This window comes from Talpa occidentalis, unplaced genomic scaffold (genome assembly GCF_014898055.3).
Source record: "Talpa occidentalis isolate TD23 unplaced genomic scaffold, MPIMG_talOcc4v2.1 talOcc4.16, whole genome shotgun sequence".
In the NCBI taxonomy this organism is placed as follows: domain Eukaryota; kingdom Metazoa; phylum Chordata; class Mammalia; order Eulipotyphla; family Talpidae; genus Talpa; species Talpa occidentalis.
Genome location: NW_023601653.1, coordinates 73,373,576 through 73,389,143, shown reverse-complemented (window position 1 = coordinate 73,389,143; position 15,568 = coordinate 73,373,576). Strand labels below are relative to the sequence as shown.

The window sequence follows — 15,568 nt, the reverse complement described above, 5'->3', positions numbered from 1 at the left end:
TTCAGAGCTAATATTTTTTCAGTTCTTTGATTTGTTTCTGATTTAGTTTCCATATTTCCAAGTAATGGTCTCATTTTGCTATTCATTTTTTCAGTTTGAAATTTTTTTTTTTTTTTACTTTTAGAGATGAGCAGTAGGTATAAGAAATATAAATTCTGACATTCTCAGGCCCCCATCCCTTTTTTAGGGATTTAGATCAATTTTTGGTTAATCAAAAATCATTACTGTGACTGTGTAAAAATGCTTATTATTTGTACCTGTTTTTGTACTATGTTTCCATGTACCAGTTTTTTATTTTCCTTAGAGTTAATAATCTTCCCTTTTGGCATTTTGTGAATTTTCTTTGTAACCTTCAAGATTTATTGTCAGATTTTCCAGTAGAAGTATAAATTGCTCAGTGTGTGTTTCTTCATCAGCCTATCAATTTTATTTTCTTTTTGGAGCCATTCCTTTGGAGTTCTGTCTCCTGCTTCAATCCAGACAGCCAGCCTGCGATTTCCTTTCACTCTTACCATTCTGAGAATTCCCTTTGCTTCTCTCCTTGTTTCAAGTCTGACTGTTACTTGATATATTCCTATGAGCAAGAAGATAAATGGTTGTAATTTTTTTTAGGGCCTTCTCTGAAAATATTCTCACACTTTATTGGTAGTTTGGTGGGATTTAGAAGTGGAAATTATAAATTATTTTGCTTTAGTACTTAGAAAGCTTTACTGCATAATTTTCTGGCTTCCAGTGTTACTGTTAAGAAGGATAATACCATATTTTTTATCCTTCATGATTTTCTTTTTCTTGAGGACATAAAATCTAATCTTTATTCCCAGTGCCTTGAGTGATATGCATTGGTATTTATTTTCATTCAGTGTTTTTATTGCCTTTGATAACCTTTTTATTCTGATAACTTATGTTTTTCAGGTCTTATAACTTGTACTATTTCTTTGGTAATTTTCTTCCGTTTATATATTCTCTCTTTTTCAATTCTTACTGTTTATTAGACTAATAGCCTGTTGTTAGATTATTAGGCTAATTAGATCTTCTAGTTTGCTTACTTGTTTCTTTCTTAGGTCAGAGTCTCCTTTTCCAACTCTCTCGAGAATAAATCTCTAGTCTTTTGTTCGATTTGGAGAGGAATAGTTGTCTAGGTGTGCTTACTGAAGGAGGTCTAATTGTCCTTTTTTTTTTTTTTAAGATTTATTTATTTATTTATACAAGCACTGGGTACAGTCAGAAGCGCGGGAGTGTGAGAGAATTCACCTGAGCCAGAGCGGGGAGCAGAACAGGCAGAAGGGAGGTCTAATTGTCTTAGTAGGCGTTTTCAACCAATCTTGTTCTCTGCATTGCCATCCCTCATTTAAAGCTGCTACTTCCATTTCTTAAGCCTTTCCAGGTTCTGTGTTGCAGCTTTTCCTTGGTTTTCTTTCGTTGCAGGTGCTTGTCTTTTTTTTTTTTTTTTTTTTAATTACCTCTTGGTTTTGTTCTTTTGGGAGTATTCCTTTTTCTTCTTTTATTGTCATTTTGGTGGAGTTTTGAGAGAGAACTTTTAGGTAGAAGAGTGCTGCTACTTCATGTCTGTCAAAACTGTTAGTTTTTCATTGCATTAAAGATTTGGCTTTGATTGACATTACTTTTTGATCGTCTGATTAAGATTTGTCATCGTTGTTTTAAATTTAAGTGCATGCCACAATAGCTTTTTTTTTAAGATTTATTTATTTATGCATACAAGAGCTAGGGTACAGGCCAAAGATGTGGGAGGTGAGAGGATTCCCCAGAGACAGAGTGGGGGACAGAACAGGCAGACTGACTGAAATTCACTGCTGAGGCACGCAGCGGGCGAGACAGGAAAGGTCTGCTTTGCCACGTGGGTTGCTCTCTGACCGGCCGGGAATCGAACTCATGCTGCAGAGGCTGCGGATTGCCTTATGGTGCGGTGCTTAACCCCTTGTGCCACCAGGGAGGCCCCACAATAGCATTTAAAGGGCATGGTTTATTTTATTTTATTTTATTTTTTTGTGGGACCCTTGCCGGCGGCCGGGGAACGAACCGGCGCTGCAGAGGCTGCGGGCAGCCTCGCAGCCCTGCACCACCAGGGCATGGTTTATAAATGCTCAACTGCTGTGCCAGCAGGGGAGGCCTCCAAACTTTACTTTTATAATGAGACTTTTTGTGACTGTTTAATACTTTTGTTTACCTTTGTTCTGGTACTTGTGAGGCTTTTTCACTTCTCTTTTTGATTTCTTCATAGGATTTATCACTTAAAATTTACGTATTATGTTCATTGTCAGTCTTTTCCCAATTATGTAAGCTCCTTGTGGGCAAAGATCTTGTTTTATTCACTAGGTATAACTCAAATACCTAGAACGGTGACTGAAAGTTTTAGAAGCACTAGAAAGAGATGAATGAAAGATGTTCTTAATCATTTGCTTCCGAAGAGTGGTCTGTCTAAACCTTTCTTTTGTCTTCCTCTGCACTACAAAGTCTGAAAAATATTTTTCTTTTATAAATTTCTTCTGGTTAACTCTTAGTAGATGGGGCTCTTTTTTTGAGGGTGTGATAAGAGAAGCCAAAAAATTAGAGATGTGTTCAGTTCTTGTGCACATAAACTTGTGTTTATACTGTGCTTTCAGATAATCCACTGGAGGGAAATTTTGCTTTGGCTGTAAGTTCATTATTATAGCATCCTAGAGTGTGAGAGTTTAACACATTCCTTTCACTTATCTAGCACGTATACCTCCCACTTGACTGCTTACCACATTTGTAATGTGGTAACTGACATTGATACAGCACTTACTTTTTTCCTTAAAGATTTATTTTTGCATACAAGAGCTGGGGTACAGGGCAAAGGTGTGGGAGGGGGGTGAGAGGATTCACTAGAGACAAAGCGGGGAACAGAACAGGCAGATTGACTGAAGTACACTGCTGAGGGGAGCAGTGGGCAAGTCAGGAGAGGTCTGCTGCGCCCTGTGGGCTGCTCCCTGGCCAGCTGGGGACTGAACTTGTGCTGCGGAGGTTGCGGATAGCCTCATTGGTTGTATCCCAACCCTTTGCGCCACCAGGGAGGCCTGATACAGCACTTTATCCTGATGAGTTTCTTGTCTTTTTTATTTGTTTTCACAACAGCCTCATTATGAGGTGTAGCTACTGTTACTATTAATGTTTTATTAATAGTGAGGGAATCTGAGATACCAGTTATATAATTTACCCAAGATCATACATTAAGTAGCAGAACTATTTTGAGCTCCGATAATCGTCTCTTAAAGTTCATGCTCTCTTAGCTTTTATTAAAAAATTGTGGTAAAATATGCAGAACTTAAAATGTGCCATTTCAATGTATGAAGTTTAATGACAGACATTAAGTACATTCCAAATGTTGAACCAGGGCCTCCCTGGTGGTGCAAGGGGTTAAGATGCAACCTATGAAGCTATCTGCAGCCACTGCAGCACGAGTTTGATCCCCTGCCAGGGAGCTACCCACATGGCGTGGCAGACCTCTCCTGACTTGCCTGCTGTTTCCCTCAGCTGTGTATTTCAGTCAGTCTGCCTGTTCTGTTCCCCACTCTGTCTCAGGTGAATTCTCTCACCCCCCCACACCTCTGGCCTGTTACCCCAGTTCTTGCATGCATAAATAAATAAATCTTTGAGAAAAAAAATGTTGAACCAACTCATCAATAATATTTATTTCCAGAACTCTCCTTGCTCTATTATATTTTCTCTATGAATTAATTAGCTTATATCTAGGTATCTCGTATAAGTGGAACCATATAATATTCATCCTTTTCTTTGTGTTTGGTTTATTTCACTTGCATAATATCAGAATTCATTCATGTTATCCATTTGTATCAGAACTTTATCCCTTTTAAAATAAATTCGTATTTAATAATATTTCATTGTATGTCTGTACCACATTTTGTTTATCCATTCATCTCTTGGTGGACATTTGAGTTGTCACGGTCTTCTGGCTATTAGGATTATTGATGCTGTAAGTATTGGGGTGTATTTATTTAGTGGAATCCCTGGTTTTGGTGGTTCTGAGCATACACTTTAGAGTTGAAATTGCTGTATAATATGGTAATTTCTACTTTCAATTTTTATCAACTTTTTTAAAAGACATTCAGCATCATGATCAGACTGTTACATTTAGTAGTAACAGCATGGGTACAAAACCCTTGTTGGAATGCTTTGTACTTTTCCCTGGAAAAGAAACTAAAATAACCTGTTACACAGTTATTCACAAATACAGTTTTTGCCCATACATATGGTATTATCTAAAACATGCTTTACTAGTAGCAACTAGGCCCTCTTACCACTGTGCTTGGCTGAGTTCGCATATCTGTTGTAACTTACCTTTAGCTTCCCTGTCACTTTTTTTGGGTATCCTCCCTTGCTTTGTTTCTTGGCAGTTAATTAAAACCTGCCACTGCCCTAGCTGCTGTTACTGGAACCCTCATAACCATTATAACTTTGTTTCTGATTTCGCAGAGTATTCTCCTCCATCACCACGGGGGCTAGAACTATTGCCTCCAAAGTTTTCTCCTTTCATTGGTTCAGATTTGAAGATTGTTGTAATTGCCAAAAACACTATAGTTTCTACCACCTTCAGAGTTGCTTCCATCATTACCAAATCCATTTTAACCATCCCCCTTGCCACCCTATCTGCCACTACCATGGCTGCCACCAAAGCCACTTTGCCCACTGAAGTTTCCTCTGTGACCAGAGTTGTCATTATCACCAAAACTACTTCCACCACCATCACTAAAGTTTCCAGAACCTCTTTAGCCTCTTTGACTGGATGAAGTGCTAGCCATCTCTTGCTTAAAGTAGGGCTTTCCTTACTTCACAATCATGGCCTTTCACAGTATGGTGTTTCTCATTGATATCTTTGTTTACAGAGTCATAGACATTGAATTATAAAAGCAAAGCCTCTCATCTTGCCACTGCCTTGGTCAGTCATGGTTTCAATCACTTCAGTTTTCCCATACTGTTCATAATCTTTTAGGTGCTGTTCTTCAGTGTTTTCTTTAATGCCATCAGTAAAAATCTTTCACAGTGAAGTGGGCACCAAGGTCCTTGAGACTCTTGGTTCCACAAATCTTCCATCCAGCTTGTGTAGCTTTGCAGTCACAGCTGCGTCCACCTCCACCATGGTGGCATACGTGACAAACCCAAAGCCTCTGGATCACTTGGTGTTTGGATCTCATTACCGCACAGTCTGTGAGCATTTCCCTGTTCAGAATGGCTTCTCAGACTTGACTCGCTTGTTTTAAAGCCTAAACCGTCAATGAAGAGCTTCTGTAGCTGTTACTGCTTGTTGGGAGACTGACTTAGACATGATGGCAGATGCTTGCTTGGTGGTTTCCTTGAGCACAAAGCCATTTTTAAGCTGTTATGGTAAAATACAGCAATGTATACTCAAAGAGGAAAATTTCTTTTCAGTTCAAAAACTATGTCATCATCCTCTTCAATCTTGTCAGGTGAAATCAGCTATATTTCAGAGTGGGAGATGTACAATATCAGCTTCAGAAGGTAGTAGACCTTGGTATATGTATAGTCTATGCAATGCCTCGTTTGATGTGAGCGTTCAGCCAAATGGACCATTTTATCTCATTTCTTCTACCTTAATACTTTCTGTGCTACATTCTAGTAATCTGATCTTTCCTCAGCATTCCTTTATAATGTGCCATATAAAACTTTTCTTCTTTTGAAGAATTATAGTCTGTTTTTCAAAATATCTTCTGAATCCATTGCTTGCTTAGCATTTTTTTTGTAAGTTCCATAAATTTAGTATATTTTGTAATATACTTTCTAATTTATGTTTATCTTGGGCTGTGTAGAATATTTATTTTGTGTCTATTTTTAATTCGTATTTAATATTTTGAGTTTCTTGAAGATAATAGAGTACAAATATGTATAATTTTCTCAAGGTACATAATGTACAAAGGGTAAATTCATGTGACAGGTTTCAGTTTTGAAGATACTGGGAGGGATGATGACATCTAGGCCTAGAATAATTTTTTTTTAAAAGATTTATTTATATGTTCAAGAGCTGGGGGACAGGCTAGAGGTGTGGGGGATGAGAGGATTTACCAGAGACAAAGTGGGGAACAGAAAAGTGGACTGACTGAAATACACTGCTGAGGGGAGCAGCAGGCGAGACTGGAGAGGTCAGTTTTGCCATGTGAGTCATCTCCCTGGCTGGCCGGGAATCGAACTCGTGCTGCAGAGGCTGCAAATTGCTTCATGGTGTGGTGCTTAACCCCTTGTGCCACCAGGAAGGCCCAAGGCCCAGAATAATTTTTGTATTTACCAGACAAGATGTAGTGTCAGATTACATGAATCTGCCTTCTTTCCCTAAATAATTTTTATTTCTTTTCAGATTGTTGCCAGCAAAGGAGGTTTTGAAATGGTTACCAAAGAGAAGAAATGGTCTAAAGTGGGTAGCCGCTTGGGATATCTGCCAGGAAAAGGAACTGGATCTCTTTTGAAGTCACACTATGAAAGAATTCTCTACCCATATGAACTTTTTCAATCTGGTGTCAGTCTTATGGTGAGACGCATCATTTTTCTTAGAACTGGATAAATCTAATCTCTGAAGTTAGAAGCTTAAGACTGTATTGACCTTTATGGGTTAGCAGATGGCTTTACATAGCAGTTTTTCTAGAAATTTGGGGGAGCAAGCATAGTTTAAAAATCAGCTATTTTTGGTGGTTTATGAGATAAAGACTGATGTAAATACAGGATGTTTTCTTACTTAAAATAAATTCTCATAACCTCATCTTTGTGGAAAATTCCTTCTCTTGGGTTTGTATATTTTTTAATAGCTTTATTGAGGTGTAATTATGTACCATCAAATTCATGCATTATGGCTACATAGTCAGTAAGCTTTAATTATACATTTACAAAACAGCCACTGCATACCAGTTTTAGAATACTCCATTAGCCCCCCAAGATTTCTTTGCGGTTGAGGTCAGTTCCTGCTTCTAACCGCAGACTCATACAACTTCTGATCTACTTTCTGATGCTGTAGTTTTGCCTTTTCAAGAAATTTCACATCGATAAAAATGCTTTTGCGTATGGCTTCTTTGGTTTAGCCTAATGCTTGCAAGGTTCATTCATGTTTTAGGATTCCTTCATTCCTTTTTATGGCTGAATACTATTCCATTGTAGTGATATACCATGTTGTGTATCCATTTACCAGTTGATGGACAGTTGGATTGTTTCCAGTTTATGGCTATTAGGAGTGATACTATTCTATATGAATATTCATGTACAAGTCTGTGTGTGGACATACGTTTTCATTTCTCTTGGGTAGATACCTAGGAGTGGAATTGCTGGGTTTTATGGTAAGTTTATGTTTAACTCTTCAAGAAACTGCCAAAATGTTTTCTAAATTGGCTGAACCATCTTACATTCCCCACCAGTAATGTAGAGATTTCCAGTTTCTCCACATCTTTGTCAACACTTGGTCAATTTTTTTGCTTCTAGCCATTTTAGTGGGTGTGTAATGGTACCTCATTGTGATTTTAATTGCCTCTTTTCATGTGCCATATTAGCCAGTTATATATCTTCTTGATGATATGTCTCTACAAATTATTTTTATTGGGTTGAATGTCATCTTATACTTACTTTAAAAGTTTGCTGTATATTCTGGATACAAGTCCTTTGTCAGCTATGTGATTTTACAAATATTTTCTTCTACTCTGTGTTTTATCTGTTCATTTTTATAATGCTGTCTATTGGAAGTATAATATATCAATCTCCCCTGTCCTTGTGGATTGTGTTCTGGTGTCATATCTAAGAAATCTTTTCCTAATCTGTAGTCACAAATATTTTCTTCTTTGTTTTAGCTTTTATATTTAGGTCATTAATTCATGTTGAGTTATTTTGTGTGTGTAGTATGAGGTAAAGGCATATGTGTATTTTGGGAGCAAGAAGAGGTATATGAATGTCTAGTTGTATCAGTATCATTTGTCTAAAACACCACCCTTTTCTCACCTTTCACCCTTGTTGAAAATCAGTTGACTATAAATATGTTGAGTTTATTTCTGGCTTCTGTTTTGTTCTTTGATCTATTATCTATCTACATATATACCCTTATAGCAGTACCATGCTGTGTTGAATACTATAGCTTTGTAGTAAGTTTTGATATTTAGTAGTGGGAATCCTCCAGCCTTGTTCCCCCCTCCCCCATAACCAAACAATTTGCATTTCCACAAACTTTTAGGATCAGTTTCTCAATTTCTACAATAGAAGTTGCTAGGATTTTGATAGGGATTCTTGAATTAGTGCAGTGGGAGAATTGTTGTCTGGTTTCATGTAGTTGTAGAGATTTATTGGAAATTTCTTTTTTTCCCCACTAATTCTTAAATCTGGTTATCAGTGAATCTGCTCTCTTCTGTGCTCTGATTCTTAGGGTGTACAAATGCCTAATTTAGATCTTAAGGAAAAAGTGGAGCCCGAGGTTCTTGGCACTGATGTCCAAACTTCCCCAGAGCCGGGCACGAGAATGAACACTCTGCCGAAGAGAACAAGACGTGTCAAGTCTCAGGTATCAACACCCAAAGGCCGTTTTAACAGGAGTGTTAAATGCACTCATGGTGCAGAACAGTTATCTGGTTATGACCCTTTCACATATTGTTCTTTAAAACTTGGAGAACTTTCATTCAGTCTGGTTTGGTTTTGAAAGCTCCATCAGTGTTGAGCTGTTTTTGATAGGGATGACAAATCAGAGTAACTCTGGATACTGTAGCACCAGTTTCATAGATATTCTGATAAAGTCTGAGTACATTTTATTTTTGTGGTTAGCAGATGTGAGAGGAGTGAGAAAGAGTGGGTTTTTTCACTTATTATTCCTTTGAAAACCAGAGTATAAGTTTCTTAGTGCCAGTGTAACTTCTGTAGTGTTCTTGTAACCTAAAATAATTTCTTGGCCTAATGAATGCATCAAAAGAAAATGCCTTAATTTCTTTTTTGCCTCCTCCCCTCCCCTTTTTTTTACTCGTCCCATTTCTTTGTGGTCCTCAAGGTTGTTCTTTTTAAGGTTTTTAGTAAAGACATGTCTGTAAACAAGGACAGTGAGGTATCCTTAGAAATATGAGGTAAAGTTCTTTTAACATAACAATGAACTGCAATAGCATCTTAATTGGATCCTAATCATTGACTTTAACACATCTAATGAAGCAGTATATTATAAGAATGGGAAAAATTCACATTGAAAGTAGCAGTTGGAAAAGAAGATAGCCTACTATTAACAAGAGACACTGGATCTGGGTTGAGTAATTCCGTCACCAGAGAGGCAAGCTGGTGATACTTCATCTTGTTTTTCTAGAACTCAGGGGCTATCTCTCTTTCATGCCTTATCTGTTTTCCTTGTTCTTAGTTTGTGCTCACTGAATAACCTGATTAATAATTTAGTGTCTTAGGTACTTTGATACCAGCAAAGAAGGTGTTTTGGATGGGAATTAAATTTAATGGAAATTCATTGCAAAGTTACAGCCTTACTCTAAGTTAGTAAACTCCAGTTTAGTCATTAAGTGATTTTTAATACAGTGCTTGATTTCAGAATTTCTGATCATCTTTGGGTATATAGTGATAATTCTATTTTAAGACCTTAGATACTTGATGACTAGGCTCTTTGAAGAGTTGCCCCAAGTGACCCTGCACATCTAACCAGTTACTAGCTTGTGATGCAATCCCTTTTAATGTTCTTTTGAAACCATGAAAAAGTCCTGCTTTTTTCTAAATGCATTTCTTCATATACAAATAGGGACCACAGGGCCTCCCCTGGTGGCGCAGCGGTTGAGCACTGGGCTGTGAGGCTGCCCGTAGCCTCTGCAGCGCCGGTTCATTCCCCTGCTGCTGGCGAGGGTCCCACAAAAAAAAAAAAAAAAAATAGGGACCACATAGTGTACTTTTACCCATTGTAATAATTGTGACTGTTGTTAGATTGGTTTATATCAGTTAGAAACTAGAACCATTTCAGAATTTGTAATTAAAAATTTTTTCAACTGACAATGTAATTTTAACTACTTTTTTCTTTGCCTGCCTTTCTTTCTCAGTCTTCTATTTCAGAACACAAAGGCTTTCTGATAGAACTTCAGTTTCTTGTCCCATACACAGAACTGTTGGTATTTATGCTTAGTCTCTGCTATGACTTTGGGGAAAGTGTACCTTTCTCTCCAAGGATAATCCTGCCACTTCCCTTCTTTTAGGCTGCTTTAGTGATTCAATAAATCAGTTGTGAAATCTTTATCTCCTCCCCCTCCTGTCTGCTATGTTTCTCATATCCCCACATAAGTGTATTCAAGTCTCTATCATCTTAAAAATACTAGCCTTCTTCCAAGATAGTGCCTTGCTCTATACCTCTTTTCATGAAGAAGTGTCTTGAAAAAGTCTTTATTGTCTTAGTTTCCTCCGTATCTGTTTAGTTTTTTTATACTCTGTAACCTAAGTTAGAGTTAATTTCACTGAAACTGCCCTGTTACCACTGAGTAATTCTCAAATGCTAACGCAAATGAAAAGAACCCTTTACATTGCATACATCCTTTCATCTCTGATCATGTATACAATTAAATGGTCACTAAGTCCTCCTCGAAATATGATTAACTTGGTTTTTCTTCAGTTTCTGTTACTCTTGATTTTCATTCTCTGAGCACTCCTCAGTAATCTTTTCTCTACCTTGTGTGTGATATTTTCAGTCTTTTCCTGTGTTCGCTCTTTCTAGCTGTCTTACGTATCCTGTGCTTTTAATTACTGCCTGTTACTCAGAACTCTAAAATATATATTGACATTCATCCAGGTTTCTTTTTTGTTCATTAGAGGGTTGTATGTGTCTATGTATGTATTCCTTGGTGGCCACGACATAAGTATGCTAAAATCATTACATCTCAAATATTACCATCAACTCTTCTAAGTCTGTTTTTCCTTTAATATTTTATTTTTTAAGATTTATTTTTATTTATGCATAAAAGAACCTGGGGTGTAGGCCAGGGGGCGGGGCGGGGGTGGCTGAGAAGATTCGTCAGAGACAGAGTGGGGAACAAGAACAGATGGGTCTACTGAAATACACTGCTGAGGGGAGCAGCAAGCAGGTGAGACAGGAGAGGTCTGAGCCATGTGGGTTGGCTCCCTGGCTGGGAATCGAATTCATGCAGCAGTGGCTGGCAATAGCTTGATCGAGCTGAGACTTTAACCCCTGTGCTACCAGGGAGGCCATCTTTAATATTTTCTATCAATAACTTGGTGACAGTGACACCAAGAATCTAGTAATTTTCTCCAGCAAGAAAACACAAGATATGAAAATTGTATCCTATTTCTTTTTATCTTTATCACATCCTTTACTGTAATTTTTTTTTCATCTGTGATCTCACTAGAGAGAGTTCCTTGAAAGTTGGGATTGCAATTTTGTCTATTTCAAGAATTACCAAACCCTTAACATATTTATACATTAGAATGAAGTCTGTTATTCTAGTAGATATCTTTGTTCTCTTTGGGATAAAATCAATCAGTATAAACCATAAGATGGTGTGAATAACTTGTTTTCCAGTTACATTTTGCCCAGTGGTTTTAAACTCCATAAGTGATTCTTGCCTGAACTAGCTGTCATGTTAGTGCTTGCCAAATGGGTGATTTTCTAGTTCTGTCTTTGCATCTACACTTACTAGTGTTTTTGTCTAAGGAAGATTACTCATTCCTCCCACACTTTTTCTTGATATATTTTTTTATACAGTAGGATATGTTTATCTTGAGTGTGCAGTTTGATGAAGTTTGATGACTGTATAAATCTGTGGAACCATGACTGACCCGTCTTTTTTTGGTGTCACTATATATAGATCATGATTTTTTGATATGTCTTAAAATCTGTTACCACCTTTTATTCCTTTTTTGATAAATTTTACCAAGTTTGGCTAATGTGAGCCCTTTAAAGCTCATTCATGTGTTATTTTGACATGTTACCTTCAGTTTTGAAACATTTACTTTATAGCGCAAAAGGCTCATTACTTTCTTGTCCTGCCATAGATGTATAATCACCCATTTCTTCCAGGAATCCTGGCTCTCCTTAGTGTGAAAGTGTTTAGAAGCCAAGATCTGAGTGCAAGGTGTGCTTGTTCCTAGTAGGACACCATTGCTTGCAGGCCCTTTTAATGGTCAGGACCAGGAAATAATATTTTTTTTATTATGGTTTTAAAATTTTCAGTTCATACTGAAATTCCAGCCTAATCCAACACAATAAAGTTCTGTTGGTTTATGTTGTAATTCTTTCTTGCATTTTGAGTTGGTTGGTAATTCATTTATTTCTAATCTTTTGTTTTGATTGATATAGTTAAGACTCTAAAACTGCCTTAATTTGTCCCAGAGATTCTGATGTATAGTATTTTTATTATCATTTTTTAATAGAAAGTTAAAAGTTTCCAGGTGAAAGGGTCTTTTGATTTTTTATTTTGTTATGTCTGATTTCATTTTAATAGCTCTAAAGATGTTTTATTATTTCAATTTTTTGGAACTTACTGTCTGAAAGGTAGTTGTGAGGATTAAAATACTTTGATATGGTACATACTATATATATATTTAATATATAGCTTATGTTTTGTGTATTTTGCTTTAATAGTGGTAAAGTATGTGCAGTGTTATGTTTCTCTTTGAGCTAACTGTAGAGGTTGATACTTAGTATAACAAAATCCTTCTACAAAAGTTTGTTTTGAAATGCCATTTTGCTTGGTTTGGTTCTGATAGGATCTTTCAGTAGTCTAGGGTAACAATTGATATATGTACACAATTGATATATGTACAAAGTTGGTTTTTTATCCTGGTTTATTTTTATTCTTATTGATAAAGTGTATTTCAAATAAATTTTGGTTATTTAATCTGTAGTCTGAGAATATGGTCCATCTAAATTAAAGATGTAATAACACTTGTATATCAGGATGCTCTCATTTTCAAGTTACAGAATGCCAGAGGACAGTAACTTTTAAACATTAACACCACAATTTTCACATGAGGACAGTTTTTCACTTGGGTAGTTCTAGGGTTGGTATCCCAATTTTCATTGCTGTTAAACACCCAGTCTTTTCTCATCTTTCTACCTTGCTTTCTTCAGTGTGTTGCTATATCTCCTCCTTTTGCACTGTGGCTGTTGCAGAGTCCAGCAATATGCTTTCACCAGACTCAGTGTCCTAGCAGTAGGGAAGGAAGTTGGGACAAAGGACTTACTCTTTGAGAAACTTTATCTTTTATTAGAAGATGGAAACCTTCATGTATCAGTTTGACTTGTCTTCACCAGTTTTTGAGTGCTTACTCTGCAGCACAGAAACACTCACTGTTTTCTTGCCATGTGATAGAGGTGTAATCAGCCATCTATCTCAGGAATCCTGGTTCTCAGAAGTTCCAAGTATACCTCCTTTATGTTGCATTGGCTAGACCAGAATAACATTCCCACCCCTAGTGAGATCAAGAAATGACATTGGTGTCATTGGCTTTGGACATTCTCTGCTCATCTCCTGAGATAGGCATATTCTCTAATCACAGATGAATATTTATCAAGTTAGAAGTGGAGATTTCTATTGAATTAACTATCAGTACTATGCCAGCTACTATCAGTAGTGTCTGTTTCTGGACAGAACCAAATTTTCTACTCTGCTTTTATGAAAGGTACATTTTCTTTGTGGAATCTGGATGTTGCATAGTGCTTTGGTTACTGTTCTACTCTTGTAATGAGGTACCAAATGGATTTAGAGAAGAAATCATAATTTTTTCCTTTATTTTGAAGAGTATCTTAAAATTTTTATTGGATGAGAAACTAAATTATTATTAAAATAATTGGATTAATGTGAACATTGCTTATTATTTTTTAGTCAGAATCTGGAGAAGTGACTAGAAACACGGAACTGAAGAAACTTCGAATTTTTGGGGCAGGTCCTAAAGTTGTGGGCCTGACAATGGGAACAAAAGATAAAGAAGGTAAAATCTGTTATTTGATCATGAAAAGAAATGGTTTATGAGATTCAAATGATAAATTGCAGTCTGCCTTGGGATTGTCTTAAGAATTCTAAACTTGCAGCATGGTTCCTAAACAAAATACCCTTTTTTATGACAGATAATCTTGAAATTTAAGGTGTGAAGAACCATGTTATAGTACGTTGTAGTATTTTGGAAGAGAAATTTTCCTCTTTCATGTCTAATACTGGACAGAAATTTATTGCAGTTTCTAAAGACTAGTTTAAAAGAGAGTGGTAAATTTAATGGTTCTTATCTAGTGTTAAAAAGCTCTTAACTTTAAGTTCAAGGACAAATAGAGGATTATCTGACCTTTAGTATCAGAATATCAGAGCTTGTGATTGAGTTATAATTATAATTTTGATATTTTTTCTATAATTGCCTGGTATACGTCTTTTAAATAATATGTTTAAGGAAAATATGATATTTTCATCTTAGTGTGTTTGAAACTTTGTGAATAAAATTGCATATGCAAAGAGCAATTCTCACTATGCTATATACTTGTCAGTTTTAAAACTTACTTGAACAAAGTTTGTGTTGGATATGTTTATACTGTTGAGAATTTAATGAAGTGTTATAATTGGAAGTCCTGTCATTTATTTTGTGATATGATTAAGTTACATAAGTCAGGTTGTGAACTGAACTCCAGAGGATCCATCTCTAGAGTGTTCCATCACTCAGAACACTCAGTGTAATAGGACTTATTTATTAATATGTTGTGTAAATGTTATTACTTTTTAAGAGTTAAGCATGTCAGGGCCTCCCCGGTTGAGCGCTGGGCTGCGAAACTGCCCACAGCCTCTGCAGCGCTGGTTCGATCCCCGGCCACTGGTGAGGGTCCCACATGGCGCACAGACCTCTCCTGCCACACCTGCTGCTCCCCTCAGCAGTGTACTTCCTCGGTCTGCCTGTTCTGCTCCCTGCTCTGGCTCTGGTGAACACCCTCAGCCTCCCGCACTTTTGACTGTACCCAGTGCTTGTATAAATAAATCTTTAAAAAAAAAAAAAAAAAGAGTTAAACACTTCAGTTATCTTTTCTTTTCTTTTTTTTTTTTTTTAAATAGAGGCATGTTTTATTATTTGTTTGTTTGTTTATACATGCACTGGGTACAGTCAGAAGCGCGGGAGGGTGAGAGAATTCACCAGAGCCAGAGCGGGGAGCAGAGCAGGCAGAAGGACCGAAGTACACTGCTGAGGGGAGCAGCGGGCGGCAGGAGAGGTCTGCGCGCCATGTGGGACCCTCCTCTGGTGGCCAGGGAGCAGCCGGGGATCGAACCAGCGCCGCAGAGGCCGCGGGCAGCTTCGCAACCCAGCGCTCAACCGCTGCGCCACCGGGGAGGCCCTTCAGTTATCTTTTCTATTCTTGTAGTTCTTATACTGACTGGCAGTGATCTTAAAACTGCTCTCAAATTAATCCCTGTAAGTACTATCTACAGGCAGTATAGAATTAGTAGTTAAGTTCTCTGGAACTCAGAATACCAAATCTGCCACTGACTGGCTGTGTGATTTTGGGCATCCTATCTAACTCCTGTACACTTCAGATTCTTGATTTTCAGTGGGTCATAGTGGTATATTTACCTCATAG

General features: G+C 37.2%; 1 protein-coding gene and 1 pseudogene across 2 annotated transcripts in view; one reads left to right on the top strand and one right to left on the bottom strand.

The window, feature by feature from the left end:
• The window catches only part of KDM5A (lysine demethylase 5A), an 80,222-nt gene that overhangs the window by 6,002 nt on the left and 58,652 nt on the right, over positions 1 to 15,568 (top strand). For both annotated transcript variants that reach the window (XM_037514585.2, XM_054696544.1), the window contains exons 4-6: positions 6,368 to 6,538; positions 8,405 to 8,539; positions 13,842 to 13,947. In XM_037514585.2, the coding sequence (XP_037370482.1) occupies positions 6,368 to 6,538; positions 8,405 to 8,539; positions 13,842 to 13,947 (412 nt within the window). The remainder of the gene's footprint in view (positions 1 to 6,367; positions 6,539 to 8,404; positions 8,540 to 13,841; positions 13,948 to 15,568) is intronic.
• LOC119248149 (heterogeneous nuclear ribonucleoprotein A1-like) lies at positions 4,399 to 5,367 on the bottom strand (annotated as a pseudogene).